The 22,223-nt window shown below is 37.6% G+C and overlaps 1 protein-coding gene across 1 annotated transcript in view; it reads right to left on the reverse strand.

The window, feature by feature from the left end:
• Nucleotides 1-14,263: 14,263 nt before the first annotated feature.
• LOC119243492 (solute carrier family 22 member 4) overlaps nucleotides 14,264-22,223 on the reverse strand; it is a 43,921-nt gene continuing 35,961 nt past the window's right edge. Inside the window, exons 7-10 of the mRNA XM_037509370.2 lie at nucleotides 20,768-20,982; nucleotides 19,513-19,695; nucleotides 17,010-17,145; nucleotides 14,264-14,807 (exon numbers count right to left, since the gene is read on the reverse strand). Coding sequence (XP_037365267.1) covers nucleotides 14,732-14,807; nucleotides 17,010-17,145; nucleotides 19,513-19,695; nucleotides 20,768-20,982 — 610 coding nt within the window. The 3' untranslated portion in view covers nucleotides 14,264-14,731. The remainder of the gene's footprint in view (nucleotides 14,808-17,009; nucleotides 17,146-19,512; nucleotides 19,696-20,767; nucleotides 20,983-22,223) is intronic.

Consider the following 22,223-nt stretch of genomic DNA (forward strand, 5'->3'; position numbering starts at 1 on the left):
TTCAATGTAGTGAGAACATTATCACTTCATCATGTGCTCAATGGAGATATGATGGTGACATTTTACTTTCTTATATTAAAAATTTCTGATCTTACATTTTTCATTCCCTGCACACTAAATGTTAAGAATCCAGTACATATTACAGCACATTGCAATTGGATTAGCCACACTTTAAATACTCAGTAATCACATGAGGCTAGTGGCTACCTTACTGGATAGCCTTTAGAGCCTTTAAGAATTAAGGCTGCTAATCTTAACACTGCAACATAATATTTTTAATTTTAATAGTGACTTAGTGACAGAAGCCCTGAAAGTATTATTTTAAAAGATAACCTGCTTGATAAACATTATTTTATAGTGACTATAAATTGAAAATAAAAATAGACTTGACTACGTGTTTTACACAAGAAAACTTATACAAGAAAACACAAACATTTCCAGAAAGCATAGATTATTTTTATTAGGATAAAAATGTTAACACAGATACTTTGTTTTTATTAGGATAAAAATGTTAACACAGATACTGCTCATTTTGTTGACAGTGTTTAATCCTGACTCCTAGAGATGAATGGTCATGGCTCAGAAATGTACTTAATCCTTTTTAACATCTTATCTTAAGTAACAGTCCTCTGAAACTAACTGAAAAGAAAACCATACTTATTAAAAATAAACATATTTCTTGTATTGATTCTCAAAATTGTTTTAATATTTCAAAGTAAATGAAAGCTTCCATAGAAAGAATTTGGACCTGTGTCCAGACCAAACAAGGGAAAATCTTATCAGTGGATCAGAAAACACCCCTAAAAGGGTTTGAAAACAATTCAGCACACTACATAAGTTGCAGATGGCCAGAACAACGCAAACCTTGTGCTCAGCTTGTCTACCTGTACCTGACAAAGAACAACCTGGGGCGGTACCATTCAGTTCAAGGTGGAGCAGTGATTACTATCTGAATGTTACTGAGATTTAAATTATATATTTTAAAAAGAGGTTGAACTCAAAATCTGAAGAGAATTAGTTGTCTGAGGCCCTTTAACCCTAGAGGTTTTGAATTAGGATGTTCTTATTCTACAAATAAGAGAAAATAAAATTTGTGCATAGTTGAATGCAGATTCAGGTTAGAACCCTAGATTAAATATATTCAAGAGCTGGCAGATGTGGTAGCTGGTTGATCTCAAGAATAGCAACCTAAGGGCCTCCCTGGTGGCACAGTGGGTTGAGCGCGGTGCTGTGAAGCTGTCCGCAGCCTCCGCAGTGCAGGTTCGATCCTGGCCAGCAGACCTCTCCGCCGTGCCCCCTGCTCCCCTCACCAGTGTCTTCGGTCCATCTGCCTGTTCTGCTCCCCACTCTGTCTCTGTTGAATTCTCTCACCCTCCCGCACCTCTGACTGTACCCCAGTTCTTGTATAAATAAATCTTTAAAAAGAAAACTGTTAAAAAAAAAAAAAAGAATAGCAACCCGAGTAAGACCTTTGTCTCCTATTATTCATACCTTTGTGTAGGACCATCCCACATTGTACCAGAAATGCTCTATGTGATGTGATCAGTACACTATACTGGTTAAGAGTGTAACTTCTGGATTTAGTAGAAAGATCAGTATTCAATTACTGAATCCTTCAAATCCTAGTATGTGAACTTGCGCAAGTTTTTAAAACTTTTCACCCTCATTTTCCAGGTTGATATTACTCAATTCATACCCTAGTATATATAAATTGCAAATTAAATATCAGCTATAATTATTAGCTTTATTTTTCTTAAGGACCCTAAAGAAGCACCTTAAGAACGTGTTCTCCACACATTTGGAATATGTGTAGGTCATGTGGGCTAGAACAGACAGCACTTAATTGCCTGAGAAAGTGGAGGTTCCAAAGAAGACTTTCTCCTTTGGGAAATGAGAGCATAGTCCAGCATGCTTAGTCCAGCATATAAATTCAGCATCGGAATAGAGGATGAGTTACAGGGTCTGTCCAGCTTCTGCTATTGAACCCACCAATCGTGTAGAATTTTATGAAAAGGGGACCTTGAGTAAAATCTGAAAAAGCTGCTTTTGCCAAGTTTTCTATGAGACATTATTTGTCCTGGCCTCAGAACTTCAGAGTGTAACCTAAGAGTGAAGTAAGAGGAGACTCTCTGTTAGAGAACAATCCACATCCTGACATTTGTACAGACTACCCACATTTCCATGCAGAAGAGATCTCAGGCGTAAAAATTACAACTCCTCGTATGCCATGATCCTAACTCCCTGAGTGGGGGGCTGCTGGGACCTAGGGGCAGATAATTGGCCATGCTCGACTTGTAATTGAAAGGGAGCGTGCTCAGGTTTCTCTTGTTTTTTGGCTCTGACTTACACCCTGGTATTGCTGGTACATGGAAGGAGATACATGTAAGAGAGACATGTAGAGACACTTGAAAGAAACTCATGGGTGAGAGATACATGGGGAACTGTACCTGTTCTTGGCAGGACAATGGCAGCCATTATCTTGGGTTTGTGTTGGATTATGTGGTATATGTGAAAATTTGAGTCTCTCCTCTGTCCTAGCTCTCTGGGACCTGCCTAGCACCTTCCTTGTGATTCCCTGCCAGAAGGAAACTTAGACTTGTGGCAAGCTGAGGCCCAAAAGCTTGCCACAAGTCTAAGGTTCCTTCTGGCAGGGATTAACCTTCTGGCAGGGCAAAGCATTGGGGAGCAGCTGCAGGGAGTTTGGCACAGCAGTACCTCAGTTGTCAGTGGGTCTACAGCACTTTTGTGCTGTTCTCCAGGTGTCCACGGCAGATACTTGGCCAATATAAATAGAGACAAGAAGTCTATTTGCATGGAACCCAGCTGTGGCTATAGGTTTGACGTGGGAGGAGACTGGCATTGCACTAATAGAAAGACCAGGGAAATCATACTTGTATTCTTATATGAGCCTGCATTTTAGCCTCAGTTTATTCTGGCCTGAACAGAAAGGTGATTAACCATGAAGAATGGGCCTTAAAACATTCTGCAAACTAGAAAAATTATAGAAACAAATGTTTTGATTTCTTTTTAAGGACTTACATGTCTAGACATTTTCATTGAATGAGTATGATTTCCAATGTGAAAACCCACGATTTGGTTTTATTTATTTATTTTTTTTAAATAATAAATTTTATTTTTATATTCCCCATACAGTTGTAACACCCCCTTTCTGATCCCAATCCCTCCCCTCCCGCCCCCCACCCCCCCCAAAGTGTCTCTGGTTCATAGTTTTTTGTTGATTTTGATTTTCACTTTCTTATAGTTATTCATTTTCCTGGTCCCTTATTTAAGTTTTCTAGATTCCTGCTATGAGTGAGACCATCCAGTATTTTTCTTTTTCTTTCTGGCTTATTTCGCTGAGCATAATCCCTTCCAGCGCCATCCATGTTGCTGCAAATTGCATGTGTTTATCTTTTTTGAATGCTGAGTAATATTCCATGGTGTATATGGACCACATCTTCTTGATCCAGTCATCTATTTTTGGGCATTTGGGCTGTTTCCAAAGCTGATTTGGTTTTAAATGAGATAGTCAGCTTTTAAATTCCATATACATATTTATGCATTGCCACAAACTTGCATGGTTGTAGGAGCCTAAACTTGTTTCCTTCAGGGTATACTTACATAAAATGAGGTGTGAAATATGCTTGCATTTTAAAGACTGCTTATCACATTCTAGAATAGATGGAAAAGACATTGGTGGTGACCAATGTTAGAAATACAAGTTTTCCCAAAAGACTTTTATGTATAAATGTGACATAGAAAGAAAACTGGACTACTAATGTTAATAAGTTTACATTCATTCAGAAAATATTTGAATAGGCTGCTATGTGCCCAATGCTGTTCTAGGTTCTGGGACTTGAGGATAGAAACACTGTGTCTGTCTATTCTCATGGCACTCACATTTTACTTGGGGAATGGTGATACTGACAATAAACTTATGAAAAATAAATACAACTTCCAAATAGTGCTGAGTTCCAAGAAGAGAGAAAAAAAGGATGGTGTGAAGGGAGACAGTAAGTGGGTGGCTACTTTTGCTCCAGTAAATGAGTGAAGACTTCAGAAACTGTGATAGCTAAGCTGAGATAAAGGGGAAGAGAAGGAACCTATCTCTGAAGATCTGGGAAGAGTGTGTACCAAGTTGAGGAGCAACAAGTGCAAGGGCTATGAGTAAAGCCATAGGGTGGCTTTATACCCCACATGGGGTGTTTGAGCAACAGAGGGAAGACTAGCGTGACTGGAACATAGAGATCAAAGCAAACAGTGACGGCATATGAGGTCAGAGATGTTGGCAGGAGGCCAGTATAGAGAATCCAGATCATTAGTGCCTTCTAGACAGTGACAAGGAGTTTGATTTTATTCTAGGTGCAATGAGAAATGGAGTATTTTTAAGCAGAGATGGGATAAGGTGTGATTTCTATCATGGAAGGAAAACTCTGGTTGCTAGGTGGAGAATTCAGTGTAGAGGACAAGAATGACAACTAGTCAACTGGCTAGCTATTTTAGTGGCATAGGCAAGGACATATGATGGCCTCAACTAGAAAAGTATGCATAGAAGAGAGAAATGGATGAACTCAGAATACATTTTGGAAGCAAAAGGTAACTTGATATGGGAATGGGGGAAGGAAATTAAGGATGACTCCCTGGATAGTTTGGTCTATGCCATGTGGTGGCTTTTGGAGCCAGTTTTCAAAATGAGGAAATTGGGTGGCTTGGGAGTTTAGGAAATTAAGAATTTTATTTTAAAGTTTTGCTTTTTTTATTGTGATAAAATAAACATGACATAAAATATATCATATTAAGTATTTTAAGTGTGTGTTCCAGTTGCAGTAAGAACATTTACTTCAGGCAACCATCACTACCACCCATTTCTGGAATTTAGAACTCTTCATTCTGCAAAAGTGAAATTCTATACCCATTGAACAATAACCCCCACAAATCCTCTAGCTCCTAGTAACCCATCTACTTTCTCTATGAATTTGATCCCTCTAGGTACCTCATATAAATTCAATACTATAATATTTGTCCTTTTGTCACTGGCTTATTTCATTTAGCATAAAGTCCTCAAGGTTCATCTGTACTTAGTTTTATGTGTCAGAATTTTCTTCCTTTTGGAGGCTGAATAATATTCTACTACATGTATATACCATTGTTTGTGTTTCCATTTATCTGTTGATGGACACTTGGGTTGCTTCCTCCTTATGGTTGTGAAAATGTTGCTTAATGAACACAGGTCTGTAAATATCTCTGTAAGTCTCTGCCTTCAGCCTATTTGGGTATATACCCAGAAGTAGACTTTTTTTATCATATGGTAATTCTATTTTTTTTTTAGGAACTGCAACACCTTCTACAGTGATTTCTATAGTGATGGCGACATTTTACATTCTTACCAACAGTGCAGAAAGTTTCCAACTTTTTCACATTCTCACCAACACTAGTTATTTTCTATTATCTTAAAAATACTATTACTAATGGATGTGAGATAATACCTCATTGTGATTTTGATTTGTATTTTTCTGATCACTAGTGATATTGAGCATCATTTCATGTGGTTATTGGCCAGTTGTGTGTGTGTGTGTGTGTGTGTGTGTATTTTTTTTTTTTTGATAAGTGTCTACTCAAGTCCTTTGCTCATTTTTAGACCAGGTAGATTTTTGTTGTTGAAATGTAGGAGTTCTTTATATATTCTGGATGTTAACCCTTTATCAGATAGATGACATGCAAATATTTTCTCTCATTCTGTAAGGTTACCTTTTCAACTCAGTTGATCATGCGCTTGTATATGCAGAAGTTTATATTTTGATAGTTAAACTCACCTATTTTCTTTTTTTGCCTTGCAAAGTTCTATTTCAAATATAAAATGTATTCATATTTTATACTAATATTTCATTCTAGGTTTGGAGACAGATATATAAGTCTTAAGGTCATATGAGAGGTCAGAATGAGATATAAATTAGAGAATTACCACATAATGGATGGTATTTAAAGCCATGGGTTTGAACGAGATCAACCAAGAAAGAAAATAAAGGAACACACACATCTCCTTGTGGGACACAGTCATCTTAGAGGAAGATCCATAGCACAATATCAGGAGGCTTTAACTGAATTAAATTTGAGTAATATAAGTTATTAATGATCTTAATGTGCTCTTCTGAGCCAGATGCCATGTGAGGGTGGAAATTAGGAAGTCCTGGGCAAATATCAATCCTCTCTGTTATTATATTACCATAATATTATTTAGTCTTCACACAACAGTTCTATGAGATAGATATTCTTAATGTCCTCATTTTACAAAGAAACTGAAGAGACGTAATTTGCCCACTTGCTATACTTAGTGCATGGCAGGTTCAAATTAGAACTCTGGTCACCCTGTCTTTACACATACACTCTTAATTATTAATGTTATATCTCATTATCATGAAAAATGAATTCTATCCCTCAACCCTTACCAACAGGCTATATTCAGTCTTCTTAGGTTTCATGTCATAACAGTCACATCTGTGTGGTGGAGAATTGTTCAGGAAAGAGGGTGCTGCCACTCTCTTCTCTTAAGCACTCTGGAACCTAACACCATGCCAGGTTCTCATAATCCCAAATAAAGAAATAGAAGGTAGATGGGGAGAGCATAACAAGACCAACAGAAGTTGTCATGTTTTTACTCCTTTCCCCCTTCAGTCTAGATGCTGCCATCTTTTGATTGCTTTAGTCGGTCTCAGTTTTCCAGTGCCTTGTCATTCTGCTCACCTGTACTGCAAAGCCTCCAATTCAATCATTTATGCAGGTATCTTCTACCCTGGTGAAAATCACACCTGTGAATTGGTGTCTCTACAAACTGACACTTCCAGTCATTAATGGACCCTCAACCCATCTGTCACTTTGCCAGCCACATGTTCTTCCATCCCACTGATGCCCCCCCCCCCCTTCTCTCTTGTTTGTTAATTCAGCAGCTTGAATTAAGAGTAGAGAGTAAAATGGTTTGACTTATTTTGGGCTCAGATTATCCATGATGAGTAAACAAAAGACCAGGGTAATGACATGGGTGAGTTGGGCCCCGGTGGGGGGTGGGGTGGGTGGGGGTGGAGCATGGGGTATAAACAGGAAGGGAAAGGAAAGGAGGCCAAGGTTAGAACTGAAGGTGTCACTGGGCGGTCCCCAGGAAAAGGGGAGTTTCCAGCTTCCCTGCCCCACCCCAGGGAGGGTGGAGCTGAGCAGGGAGGAGAAGAAGCTGGAGACAAGACTGGAGTAGGAAAGAAGCAGGATGGAGAGCAAGAAGGAGACCTGAAGAAGGCACATGGAGCAGAGAGACATGTGAAGAAACTGTGCTTGCTTCTTGGCTCTAGCCTGTTTGAAAGAGATGTGGGTGAGAGACCTGTGGGGAGGTTAACAATGTAGCTTTTCTCTTGGCTTTGATTTTGCTCTCTTCCTCCCAGACTTGCTTGACTGCTTCTGAACCTTCTCTATCAGTCCCCACTGGAAGGTATTTAAGACTTGCGGCAGGCTTTCAGGCCTTGATTTGGGCCAATCCTGTTTGGCTGGACATTTACCCACGAGGGGATGGGTAACTTTTAAAAAACTGTATTTTCTGTCTTTTCTGTATTGCACATTATTTTTATTAAAGTTCCTTTCCATTAAAGGTCTATTTGATTGCTGAGTAATATTCCATGGTGTATATGTACCACATCTTCTTGATCCAGTCATCTATTTTTGGACATTTGGGTTGTTTCCATAGCTTAGCTATTGTAACTAGTGCTGCTATAAACATAGGGGTGCAGGTGCCCTTTTGAATTAATGTTTCTGTGTCCTTTGGGTAAATACCTGGGAGTGAAATTGCTGGATCATATGGAAGCTCTATCTTTAGTAGGTTGAGGAATCTCCACACAGCTCTCCATAGTGGCTGGACCATTGTGCACTTCCACCAACAGTGCAGGAGAATTCCTTTTCTCCACATCCTCGCCAACATTTGTTGTTGCTGGTTTTTTTTTAATATGTGCCATTCTCACTGGTGTAAGATGGTATCTCATGGTAGTTTTGGTTTGCATTTCCCTGATGCAACTTGGATGGAGCTGGAAGGGATCATGTTCAGTGAAATAAGCCAGAAAGAAAAAGAAAAATATCGAATGGTCTCACTCATAGCAGGAATTTAGAAAACCTAAATAAAGGACCAGGAAAAAGACTAGTTATAATAAAGAAAAAATCAAAATCAACAAGCAACTATAAACCAGAGACATACCATGGGGCGAGGGGAAGAAGAGGAGGGATTAGTGTCAAAATAAGAAGGGTGGGAATTGCATGGGGAATGTAACCAAAATGAAAATGCACACATTGTGCAAAAATGAAATATGATGTAAGAATTATATAAAATAAATTAAAAATATAAATTTAAAAATTTAAAAAAGATCTATTTATTTTGTCTTGATGCAGCAGATGGCAGAACCTATTTAGAGCAGGCAGGTTTGGGGGTTCTGGGGTGCACCTCTCCCTGCCCTGTAACAAAGGGTTAAGAGGAAAAGAAAAGGTCCAGATATGAGATAGTATTGTGACTGATGAGAGTCTCCAGGGTGTGTCCTTGGCAGGGAGGGATTGAGGTACAGGTAAAGGTCAAGTACTGTTGGCTGAAGTATTCGATTACTCATCTCCTGCACACAAAAGTCATCAACACCTGGGCTGGATTCCAGAGAGCTCTCACCACTGGGATAAGCAACTGGATTGATTGTTGATAATAACATAGCAAGAACTTCAAAGCAGACATTTTATATATGTGAAAGTGAAGGAGCTGTGGTTGGAAAGGCAATGGGGAATGAGGAAAATACTGAGACTTTACCTGGCTGTGAAGTTTAGAGATTATGGAAAAGGATCTGCCTCCCTTGAGAGACAGCACCAGGAGGGAAGTAGAGTATTCTGGAAGAAGTCAGGTCATGGACACAGAATGAGAGTCTTAGGCAATAAGGATTAAATTTGCAGCGTTGAAGAAAGATGGTCTAAAGGTTCTCAAAATCACATTTTAGGTTTCTCTGTGCCAACACAGAGACATTGGGTGATAGTTCAAAGCCTCATATTTTTTTTTATAATCCATTTGGCGGTCTGTTAAATATAATCTTGGTCTAAGGTAATTTGCCTCAGCAGATCAAGCTTGGCTTGGTCTAAATCAGGGTAGAGGTGACTACTGCTCAAGCGGAGTGAGAGGAGATAGAAAAACGCCAAGGTCTGGTTGGAAGAAAATGACTTTGACCTCAAGTTTCAACTCCAGAGAGCTTAGCACTAGGTGGGGCACTGAATTAGTTGCCGAGATTACAAAGGTAGAAGATTATGTCTGGCTAGACTAAGTCCACTGAGGGCAAGAATTCTGTTTTCTTCATCTTTGCTTCCCAATATCCTGAACTTAGTGGACACTCAGTGGGAAAAATTTGTGTTTTTAGTTTTTGTTATGATTATGAAAGTAATATGTTGCTTGTGAAACATTTCTAAAGTATGGAAAACTACAGAAAAGACACTAAAACAGAAGCCAGCTATAATTACATATTCACACACACCTATGGTTAATACCTTGACAATGAAGGTGTTCAAATCAGAAAACCTCATGGCTCTCAGAGTTGGTCTTGTTGGGATGCCCCCACTCTGAAATGCAGACTATTTTGAAATGAAGACGATGGAGTCCCTAGAGGTTAAGGACAAACTCTTACTTTTCTTCTAATCCCTTTGCCTTACACCTAAGCAACAATATGATCACTACTCCCCCTCAAAGCCTAGAAGAATTAAGTTTGGTGGGTATTCCAGAAGTAGACATATCAGTAAACATGTCTTCTCTGAGAAACACTTCTTTCCCTTTAGAGTAAAGATGAGGGCATTCCCTCCATGGTGTGTAATTCCCCCTCATCTCTCTTTGGTGTCCCAGCTCCCTTATCTCATTTCCTCATTTAGGATTTAAACCCTTTAATCCCTGACTGAAAGCAGGACCTGCCTAACTCTTGTAGTCTGCCTCCTCCGCACCCTTCCATGTATTAATTAAATGGACTTTTCCTTTGCTAATCTATCTGATGCTGTTTTGATTACCCAAGCAGCCCTAGAAGAATCTAGAGGAGAAGTGAATTTTCCCTCGCATTTCAAAAACTTATTTCCCTTTAAAATTTTCATGCTTTTTAATGCCTTTCATGGTTTATTTATGCACTCATTCATCATTTGCTTAATTATGTGGCATACTAGCTGACCCTAGACCTGAGGCATACAGCGGAGGAGGGGGAAGGAGAGGGCACAAAACAGGGGTGGGAAGAGCACAGGGGACTGTGGTGATGGATCATATGGGTGCTATGGTGGTGGGAGAACTAATGGACCACACCAGAGGGGAGAAGTCAAATACTATCCAAAAATTAACAAAGATGTAAGAAAAGAAATAAATAAAACTTTAAATCTAAATAATAATAATATTGCATATTATTTTTCAATACTTGCATTATCAGCATCTTATGTTATTAAAAATAATTCCTAGACACTGTTTTTAAAGGCTGTATTAACATTCTTTCATAAGTACACACCATCATTTATTTAACTGTTTCCATACTTATTTTTTTAAATGTGGTTAAAAAAAAAACCCACCGGACCTTAAAATTGACCATCTTAACCATTTTTAAGTGGATAGTTCTAGAGTGTTTGTTGGTTATTTTAAGTTGCCTGTTTCATGGGTGAGAAATGCTTTGTTGTACAAGGAGTGTAGATAATCCTACTCAAATTCCTAGAGAGGAGATGTGTGGACGTTGCATTCAGCTGAAAATAGAACAGGTGCCACCTTGAGGTTAGAGTTAACCTGAGTTTGAATATTTTTACTGTCTTTTTCATTTAAGAACTCCACAAATCAAGAACACTCATTCTTAACTAATCAATGAGGTAAGATGAACCTCCTTTCCACAACAACACCCTGACTCCCATCCTCCTTCGAATTTGAGTGCCTCGCACCCTCTTTTGTAGTGTCTGGGGTGCCAGGTAGACTGCCACGCTGGGACTCTTTCCACTTTCAGCTGGGCTCCAATATCCTGATTTGCTGATGGAGTCATGAGTTCTACTGTAGTTTCAATAGTTAAAACATTCCTTCATGATTTCCTCTAGATTTAATAAGAGTGGTATCCAGTGTATTGTTGGAATTTGGATATTAGAAAATCTGTCGCGGGCAGGACCAGGGGCCCAGGCAGAAGGTTGACTCCACGTAAGGGCAGGGCCTGGAGACCACCTTCCACAGCAAGAGAAAATCGGGCTTTTCATCTCTGGCCATAGACGCACTGCAGGTCTCAAACCTGGACTAGTTTTGCCTCCGATGTCACTTTTAATTTCTTCTTTCACTTTCTGGCCTAAAATCCTTCCTCATCACTGCAGCCAGAGAACTTCCCAGACAATTTGCTTTAACTTGAGAATTAGTATTTTTCAAATTGATGAATACATAAAAATGATGTTAACTTTGTCCAATATGATCTTATCAATATTTTTCCAATTTGCTTTAATGTTACGATTTTTGATATGCAGGAGTTTTTAAAAATTTATGTAGCAAAATCTATTTTATTTTATCTTCAATTCTCTATCCATTAAGTAAACGCCTGTATTTTTTCCAGATTTTCATTCATTTAATTTTTTTTACACTTGATTCTTTAATCTATTAAGGATTAATATGGTAGATAAATGATGCCTATTCATGACATCAAATGCTTCAGAAAGAATCACTTAATACTAATAATTTGCCATGTATTTCATCAAATTAATGGAGTCAGAGTAAGTTTTAGAAGTTCATTGTATTGAATTTGAAATATCTGACGTTATAGTGAATGTCACCACAAATAGAGCTCAAAAGTTTAACGTTTAAGATAAAATTATTTGTTTGTGTAATAGTGGTACAAATACAAATTTTGGAAAGGCACAGTAACATAGCAACAACAATATTAAATTAGGAAACTATGGAACAGAAATGTATTTGGAATTTGTTATGTGCATGCATAATTCATAATTTTGGGTTCAAACAAGCAGCAGTACCCTATGGATAAAAATAGAAGTTGAAGTGTTTTTTTTTTTAAAGAATTTGGTATATTTTATTTTTTTCCATTTTTACCAGTTTTCTAGCTTGTCAGTTGTCTTTGTACCAGTTTTGAATAATTTATTCTTTTCTTGATAATTTGTAATGCACCTTTATCATATGGCACAATTTTATAAACATTTGGTTTTTTTTCTGGGCTATCTGTTTTATTTCCTTGATATATATTTCCTTGTGTTTTTGTATTTGGGAGGTAATATTTCCCCTGAGCACTCTTCCAAAAATTTCTCAGATGGTCATGTGTATTTGTTCTTTCAGACACCCTTTAGGATTATTTTTGAAGTTCCTAAAATATCTCACTGAAATATTAATTTTAATTGTATTAAGGGAGTACATTAATTTGGTAAGAATGGCAAGTTCCCAGCATTCATTCTACACATTCACGAACACAGCATGTCTCCATTCAAGTCTCAATAAAATAAAATAATTTTCTTACTTGGACTTTATACTTTTCTAATTAAAAATATTTCTAGGTATTTTTATGCCTATTAGGAATCGCTTTTTGTTCCCCCCAGTATATTTTCTAGCTGCTTATTTCTAATATAGGATAAAGCTTCTTGATTTAAGGACACGTCTTATGGGCCTCCACAATAATGGAGCCTCTTAAGTTTAAGAATTTTCAGTTATTTCTCTTTGATTTGAAAATGGAGCATTATTTATGTGCTCATCGTAATACTGATAATTTTGTCAGCTTTCTAACAGTTTTACTTCTCATCTATATTTTATGACTATATTTACTACAACTTTCCCCCAAAAGTTGGAAAGTTGCTAAAACATATCCATAAAATTTCTGGATACTTCCGATGTTTCACTCTAACTTGCAATGTAACACTGTCTGTTAGTCTGAGATTAATATTCATAAGCAAGTTCAGGAAGGTCACCAAACCTTGAAAGTAGTTTTTAAAATTCAACTATCTTCAATTTAATCTTTGATTTAATCTTCAATTTTATTGACCTACCTGGTATTGAACTTACTGAAAAGATAATCATTTGTTTACTTCTTGCCTGTTTACAAAGATTTTAAAAAAACCACCTCTTACTATTACGAAATATAAAGCACCCACACAGACAGTAAGAGAAGTTGAGAGCACATCCTTACTTTTTATACATAGTAAAAACTTAAAAATCATGTTATATTTAGGAGTTGAATAACTCCAGTGTTTATGTATCAAACATAACATTTTCACCATTCAAGGAATTACAAGGTATTTTAACTTCAATGAGTAGTTAACAAAAGCCTGTTACATGCAAGAAAGCACTTGACTGAGCAGCACTACAATTAAAAATATAAGCAAGGTAAGCCTCCCAGAGGCTTGAAGTTTTATAGCAGGAGGATCTTGAAATGACAGTTTGTCAAGGTGTTAGATCAAAGGTTATTTTGAAAAATATTTAGTAGTGAAAGTTTGCACTTTGGGATAATTATTTTTAGGAGGTGAGGCCATCAAGCAGCACATCAAAAAAAAAACTAGTTGCTGCCTGTTTCTGTGAGTCCTGGTTCCCTCTGAGTGTGGGAAAGGGTCAGTAGCTTATTACTGTGCTGCTCTCAGAGAAGTGACTTTCCATGAAAACATGCTGTGTCCGGGGGTAACTTCTTGCTATGTTATTATCTCAGCATGTTAAAGCACAAGACACACAGCTGACATTTATTTTCAGAACTTATTGTAATATTAACATATTAACCACGAGTGCCTTTTCTCTTCTGTGCTTCTCATTCAAGGGACTGAGATTCTGCAATTGCTGTCCATAAGCTGCCTACCGCATTAGAAAGGTATATATTGTTGGAAAACTGTTGGAAAAGTCTCTCCAGACTGTTGACTTGGACAGTCTTCTTATTGAGTGTTAATCCCTTTTAGCTACGAGGCTCACAAACCATCTTTACCAATATAACTGGTTTGCACAGTTTTTCCCATTCTTTGTTTACCTGAAACTATCTCTTAAGACAGTCTTAGGAAACAGAGCCTTTATCATGTGCTAAAAAGAGCGTTGCAAATGTGGAACATTCAGTATGCTGTGAGGTCTGCCCCTGGACCTTAGTTTCCTTCTTAAATGCTAAGAAATACCTTAGTTTCCTTCTTAAATGCTGACAGGTCATATGAGCCAGGCTACTTGATCACTGACTGTATTTCACTTCAAAAAACTATTAATAAATATCTGCTCATTCCTCTCAAAGGAGTGTATAAAAATTCCTGGATAGGAATACTGCATATAATTATTTCTTTACAGCTATATATGAATTTACTTCAAAAATAACTACAATTTTGAATGTGCTGGTTCACGTATACACACACACACACACAAACATGCACGCACTGCTGTCACCTGATAGTTGTGCTAACACAATGATATTCTTTTATCTGGATAGCAGTTGTATGTTTGGAAATGAGTGTTAATCTATATCTGGATTTACCAGTCCTTGACCAATACATTTTCAAAAAAATCTTACAAACTAATTTGTAAGGAGGACTCTCTAGAAAAGGTTTGTTTTTAAAAATGAGATTCTTTGGAAGAGTTATCTGGAGTTTGTTGCATTTTAAGCATTTCTCAATAGCAAGGTCCATAATAGTGTTAATTGTTAGAGTAAGTCCATTTCATCAGGAAAGAGTTTGGTTTCTTCACAGAGTCTTACATGTCTATTTTTGCAGGTGACCAAATGGGATGGAAATTTTATCAGAATGGAGTTACTATGACTTTGGGATTTTCATCTTTCTCCATTGACTCTCTTGTTTTTTCCTCAGATCTGAACCTGCAAATAAGACAGTTGCTAAAGAAGATGACATACTCCAGAATCTCCTCCTCAAAATGGCATACTGATACTGAGAAACATTTCTCCAGTCAATGAACAAATACTTTTAACTCCCATAAGAACCCTCTGTGTCTAGATCTAGTATTTTGATTTTGACTATTTTGAGCCATTTTCTCCATTAAACATACACAAAACCCAGAACTGAAACTCTTTTGCTGTGTCACTGAAGAAAGGATAGAGTGGTAAACGTGAAGTTCTTGGCATGTTAAAGTTGATATTGAAGTGGTTATATCATTAGAAAAATCAAACTACCTACTGAGTTGTTTTTTCCTACTGACTGCTGAAGAGTTTGCCACACATGTCCTGCGAAGTAGCCAAATCCATTCACAGAGAGACTTACCTTTACCATGCCCAGGCACTGAATCTTATGTAACTACCCAATAGCCATATACACTATTCCCATAGAACAGATGGAAATATTGTGACTTAGTGACAATTCAGTAACTTGCCCCAAGTTATACAGAAGATTTGGGGTTTGAAGTCAAGTAGTTTCATTCTACAAGCTAAATTTCCCCTAGCATGCCGTTTATCTTTTAAATGTTTGGCAATCTGGTATCATTGAAAGACACTGGTTTTTCCTCCCTGGTTCATGATATACATTGCTAATTTCATAAATTATTGCTAATTTCATGACACAAATTGCTAATTTCCTTGCAATTTCCTAAGTTGTGGAGGTAGTAGGAGGGTCTTGTCTTTTCTTCTAATGAGGTGCCTCTTAGTGGGCCCCTAGAAAGCTTCAGATTGGGGATGGTCACCAGGAAGACCAAACCTAGGTTGGAACTTTCAGCCCCACTTCCCAGCCTCCAGAGAGGGGAGAAGATTGGAGGTGAAATTAATAATTGATCATGCTTCTTTGGTGAAGGCTTCATTAAAAAAGAAAAGAAAACCTAAACAACTGGGTGTGGAGAGCTTCCAAATTGGCAAACACATTCAAGTGTGGGTATGGTAGTGCTCCCCAGGTCCACAGGGACAGAGCCTTTGCACTCTGGACCTTTCTGGATCTCACCTCTTCACTAAGCGTTCATGTGTATCCTTTACAATAAATCAGTAATAGTAAGAAGGTTCTCCTGAGTTCTGTGAGTCACTCTAGCAAATCACTGAACTTTATTTGAGGAAGGGGGTTGTGAAAACACTGAACTGTATAGCTAAGTTGGACAGAAATATGGACAACTTGGGGACCTGGTACTTGTGACTGGCATCTGAAGTGAGCACAGTCTTGACAGACTGAGCCCTGAAATCTATGGAGCCCAGTGCATTCCAGTAGTTAGTGTGACAACTGAAGTAAAATACAGGATACCTAGATGGTATCAGAATTGATTGGTGTCAGGAAGAAAAATCCTCATACAATCTCACAGCACCCCCCCAAAAAATATTGTTTTACATTGTATTTCTTTATTAATAATGCAAAACAGATTTTTTTTCTGTGTAGCTGAAATTTCCTTACCTGTAAACTGCTGTTCATGCCCTTCACTAGTTTACCTACTAAGCTCTTGTTTTTTGCTACTGATTGCTGAAGAGTTTTTTGTGTATTAAGTGTACTAATCCTTTACCTGCATTGTATCACAACAATTTCCCCCCTGGCTTGTTGACCTTTGTCTTTATTTATAGTTTCTTTTTTTGCTGTGCCAACAATATCTAAAATTATATAACCAGAAATACCAATCTTTTCCTTTATGCCTTTTGTTTTTGAAATTGTGCTCAGAAAGACCTTATCTGAGGTTATAAAAATATTTATTTTTTCTCTGCTACATTTGTGATTTTATATCTTTAAACCTAGCTTTTTAATATTTCTGGAAAGTATATCTTGATATACTTTAAAATAGAATTGAAGTTTTTTTCAAATTTATTTATCCAAAATGGCTGGTTAAATGTTCTAGTACCTTTTTTTTTCTGAATAACCCACCTTTCCCCCACAGTATCATATACTGAGTTATCAGTTTTCTTGGGTTTAATTCTAAGCTCTGTTTCATTGGTTTCTATTCCTATGTCATACATCACACTGTTTTCACTACCATTACTTAATAATATGCATTATTGTCTGATAGAGCAATTTTCTATTTCTTTTTCAGAACAATGCTAGCTATTCTTGAATGTTTATTCTTTCTGAGGAATTCTGGTATCATTTTTAAAAGTTCCACTTACCCTTTCACATTCTGCATCTGCTCCAAGTTTTCTGGCAGAGTCACTCCAAAACTTTCAGGGAAAAATAGAGTGATGATGCCAATCAGGACAGTGAGACTGCCCATGAGGATGTAGGGTAGGATTTTGTTGTAAGCACCTGTAAGTCATGGGGCATAAGAGCGTCAATTAGATATAGAGGTTCTACAGATGCTTTTGAGAATCACTTTTGTAAAGGTGGTAAATGATATTTGACAGCAGCTGTAAATCTGAAACATTTTTCTGAAGAAAAAAGTATACAAAATCTTGTCATTTCTTTTTTGGCAGATGTCACTGACTCTGCAGTTCCATAACCATTGCCCACTTGATTTTGTATTAGCATGAGGTCTTTTGTGTCCATCAGTATTCTCCAAACTATTACTTAGTGTTGTATGACAGTTGGTCCTTTGATAGAAATATTTGCCTACCAAAGTTCTCCTCTTAAGGTGTAGGTAGTTGGAGATGGGAGCTGGGAGGACAAAGGAAAAGAGGTTGACCAGGATGTCACAGAGACAGGTTCTGGCCATTGTGACTGGTGTGACATTATTTCCTTTTGTCCAAACCAGCAGGCCATCGTGGGAAGCTAGGTCCGCAAAACCATGAGAATAAAAATTCTAAGTAATATGTTCAACCCAATTTAAATCAATAAATGTCAGTCATGGTGAAAGTAATATCAGACTTTGTTTTCTTTATGAAGAATTTATATGTCTGGGTTTTACAGATAACTTGAATAACCACTGCCCTCTTCTTTATCTAGGATTACTCATCTTGTCCCCCTTCTACATGCAGAGATCACAGAAGAATAATATGGCCAAGAATTTTATTTGACACAAGTCACTCATCTTGAAGCTTCTGTGAGACTTCTGTTTCTATTATGGCATAGAAAGTTCTGTCTTATACACCTGTTTCTTATGTACCAGTGGTCCACCACTGGACCACATGAGCATAATATCAAAGTGCAGGGGGAACAAAGGGCAATGACACCATTCTATATCATCATTGCTTTGTTAGGTGGTGTCCAGGTCAGACATGCAGAGTGTATTTAAGGTAAGAAAACATTTCTCCTCTGTAAGGATTTAGAGTATACCTTTTCTGAGAATTCATTTATGTCTTTGTGTGTGTGTGTGTGTGTGTGTGTGTGTGTGTGTGTGTAAGAGACAGAGAAAGAAGAATGAGAAGTATTTTTATATTTATGTTTGTATCTCTCACAAGTAGAATCCATAAAGAGAATTAGCTTGGAATGCCAGACCCTGTATCTATTAAACATTGAAGGTCTCCTGTGATATTATACAAGAGAGATAAATAGAAATATCAATATAAAAAATATTGCAAAACCAAAGTGAAAAGGTAAGCTAGGAAAAAAATCTACAAATGGATACAAAGGCCTAATTTCTTTCAGTTACGATGGTTTCACAAATAAGCGAAAGTTGATAAACCACTAGCAGGATGAGAACAGACATGAGCAGCCTAGTCATGGAACAATACACAGAATACAGAATGTCAATAAATATATTTAAAAAAATGTTCAACCTCATTCATAATTAAATAAAAATGAAAGCAATAACATCCATTTTTCACACAACAAATTATCAATGATAAAATAATTGGATAATCCCCTTTGTTGGTGAGGATATAGGTAAACAGGCTGTCTCATATACATTGATAGTTACGTTATAAGTTATTGCAATGACCAAAGGTCAATTTAGCAATATCTATGAAATATTTTAATTGCTCCAGTAATTTTACTTTTGTGACTCTAACCATGAATCATAACATACATAAAAAACAAACGCAAGGTAGAGAGGCAGAGGGGAATGTTCATTATAGTGTTCTTTGTAATAACAAAAGCCTGGAAATGGCCTACATGTTCATCCACTAAAATAAACTATGTATGTACAAATATCAGAACACTATGTACTAACTAAAAAGAAGATAAAAGGAGCCTTGTATAATACTGTGTAAAGATATGCTGATACATTGCTTTTAAAAAGTTGTGTAACAAGGGCCTCCCCTGGTGGCGCAGTGATTGAGCACTGGGTTGCGAGGCTGCCCGCAGCCTCTGCAGCGCCAGTTCGATCCCCGGCCACTGGCGAGGGTCCCACAAAAAAAAAACAAAAAAAAAAAAAAAACAGTTGTGGAACGATATATATAATTCTGTTTATGCATTTAAGAGATATATACATAAATATACACACATATATAACCTGTTATATGTATATACAGTATTATATGTGTGTATACTATGTATGTATATATACCATATATTAAATACACATACACACACACACGTATATATCAAAGCAAAATGTCTGAAGGACTATTCACCAAAATTAGTATCAGATATTTCTAGGGTTGTGATTTCAGGAGCTGAGAGAGAAGAGGCAAACTTGTCCATTTTCTAGTACTTTCTATGCTATTTGAATTTTTCAAAATGTAAATCTATTACTTTTATATCAAATAGAGAACAAACTGATAAGATGTATCTCACCCAGGTAAACAAAGTAGGGAGCAATGATGCTGCCCACTCTGGAGGCCATGGAGGTGACCCCCACAGCCATGTTCCTGACCAGGGTTGGGTAGAGCTCTGCGGTGAAAACGTACAGCATGGAGAATGCAGAAGTGATCCCGAATTTTCCTAACATCACCAGACCAATGGACAAGAAGTTGTAATCTGGAAAAGAGATACAGTGTAAACTGAGGTGCTTTTAGAAATGATGCTTGTTGTATGGGAATATTTTATAATAGAAAGTACTTCCCAAGGAACATGTTCTCTTCAAACGTTCAATATTTGGGCCTCCCCTGGTGGTGCAGGTTGTTGAGCTCAGCATTGTGAAGCTGTCCGCAGCCTTTGCAGCACCGGTTTGATCCCGGCTGGCCAGCGAGGATCCCACATGGCACGGCAGAACTCTCCTGTCATGCCCGCTGCTCCCCTCAGCAGTGTGTTTCATCAGTCTGCATGTTCTGTTCCCCGCTCTGGCTCTGGTGAATTCTCTCACCCTCCCGCACTTCTGACTGTACCCAGTGTGTCCAATATTTGGACACACCAATGGAGACTGAGGGGTTCTTTTGTGCTTCACTCTACTGTTACTTTAAGCCAGTTACGCATTCAGTGACCTTTGTTCACTTTTACTTGTTACAATAGTTTTACAGTAAGTTGTCAGCCTGTTAATATAGTTAAGTTTAATCTTCAAAGAAAAGGACTAAGCCTATCTATCCTGTTTATTATTATAAGAAACATAAATTTCTATATATAACACTGTGGCAACATTTAAATAATAAGAGATCTTTTGACATAAGGGGGAAGTGGAAGCATAGTTCTCTGTGTGCTCTTTAATTACTTGAAGATTACAAATTCTGAGTCACTGAATTTACACTGGAACTAGCATGTGCCTGCAATGCTTGCATGTATGTACACCTCAGAGAAAAGGTTTCAAAGTGCCCAGACATTGGAAATCAGGGTTGTGACTCAGAGGCAGAGGTTTAGGTTCAGGGTGAATATTTCTACAAAGGTGGTGTCTGGGACAGTTATTCTTCCTCTTCTAGTGATTTCTGATTGTCAGAAGTTGACTGCTCCGTTTGAAGGGAGTTGTTTCAAACAGGAAATTACCTAGTAATCACTTGTGTACTGATTCATGAATGGTTTGTGATGTAAAGGCTCCAGAAACAGGAAACAGTGACTGATAACTAGCCTCGGCAAGTATGGATTTTTTCTGGCAAGCTGTTAATATTGGCTAATGCCTTACCTGCAGGCACCAGTTGAATTAAGAGCAGCACCCCCCCTCCCAAGAACAGCACACCAGCTATGGTGTAACGTCTGGGCAGAGTTCGCAGGAGCAGCCAGGCAGTGAAATAAGCTGGAACTTCAATCAAGGCGGAGAGAAAACAGTTCAAATAGGCATCTCCATGTAAATTAGGAGAGTTCAGGGAGAGCGCAAAATAACCCACTGAGGTCAGCATCCTGAAAGACAAAGGAAAAAAGACAAAAATGACAAAATGATGACCTGAATCACTCTGAAATTTCATGATAGTCAAGAAATTATTTAGATCTTGATGTCCAGCAAGTAGCCACCTTGGGCTATTTAAATATAAATAAGTTACAATTAGATAAAATTTTAAAAATTCAGTCTGTCAGTCACACTAGCCATCAATAATTGCTCAACAGCCACATGTGACCAGTGGCTACTGTGTTGGGGAACACAAATGTAGGACATTTCCATTGTTGCTGAAAGTTCCACTGGATGGCACTAGTCTAGATAAATACTCAGCAACACCTATCCTAGTCTAGTTATTTTCAAATTTCAGTATCTCCTTGAACAGTTTGCACATCATCATTCCCTTAGAGCTATTACAGGAAGGAAGAACATCACTCACATCAGTGAATGTAAAATTCAGATTTCATTCTTACCAAAACAAAGATCTAGTAGATAGTACTGTAGGATCCACTTAGAGTAAATTCCAACTGATTTAATAAAACTCACATTAGGGAAAAGAGTGAATGTCCTATGATATTTCAAAATATCACAGTGTATTGCCTATACTGTCATTCCAGTTAACTTCCACATAGTAACTTCCCTGTAAAAAAATAATTGCACTGTGTAGACTTCCCTCTGCAGAAATATGCTTATTATTAACACGCCTGAAAAGCAAAGGATATCTGAAAAATGTCCCAGGAACATTCTTGATCTTTTTATAGATACTCTACCAGATTGGGCAGCACAAGGTCTAATCTGAAATTAAACAATAAATTAAACCTAATTATTCAGTTAGTGGTTTCACATTTAGTCATAAGAGCAGTATAAATATAATCAGTGACTGGCTTGGTGCCGCAGCTCAGGATGCATTCGCAGCAATAATATATACTGACATATAAGAAGTCAGGAGGGCCACAGTGAGGGAAGTCATGTGCCTAGGACACACTTGCGTAAATCAGAGGCATAAACCCTGTCATTGATTTCTTCCAATTGCAAAAAGCACAGCTCTAAAAATAGACCAGCTGCACCCTGAACCTGCTAGTTCTGATCATCATCTTTCTTTTTGTGCTGCATTTATGAGGTAAGCATGTCCTTTCACTCACTCCATCCTCATTTTGTAGCAGATACATTATTAAATCTAGTCTACAACATCAACTCATTACCTCTAGTCCTAAATCACGTGTTAGTTTGCTGTGAGCAAATGAAAAAAACCTTGTAGTTTTACAGC

The sequence above is a fragment of the Talpa occidentalis genome, unplaced genomic scaffold, assembly GCF_014898055.3.
Source record: "Talpa occidentalis isolate TD23 unplaced genomic scaffold, MPIMG_talOcc4v2.1 talOcc4.13, whole genome shotgun sequence".
Classification (NCBI taxonomy): Eukaryota; Metazoa; Chordata; class Mammalia; order Eulipotyphla; family Talpidae; genus Talpa; species Talpa occidentalis.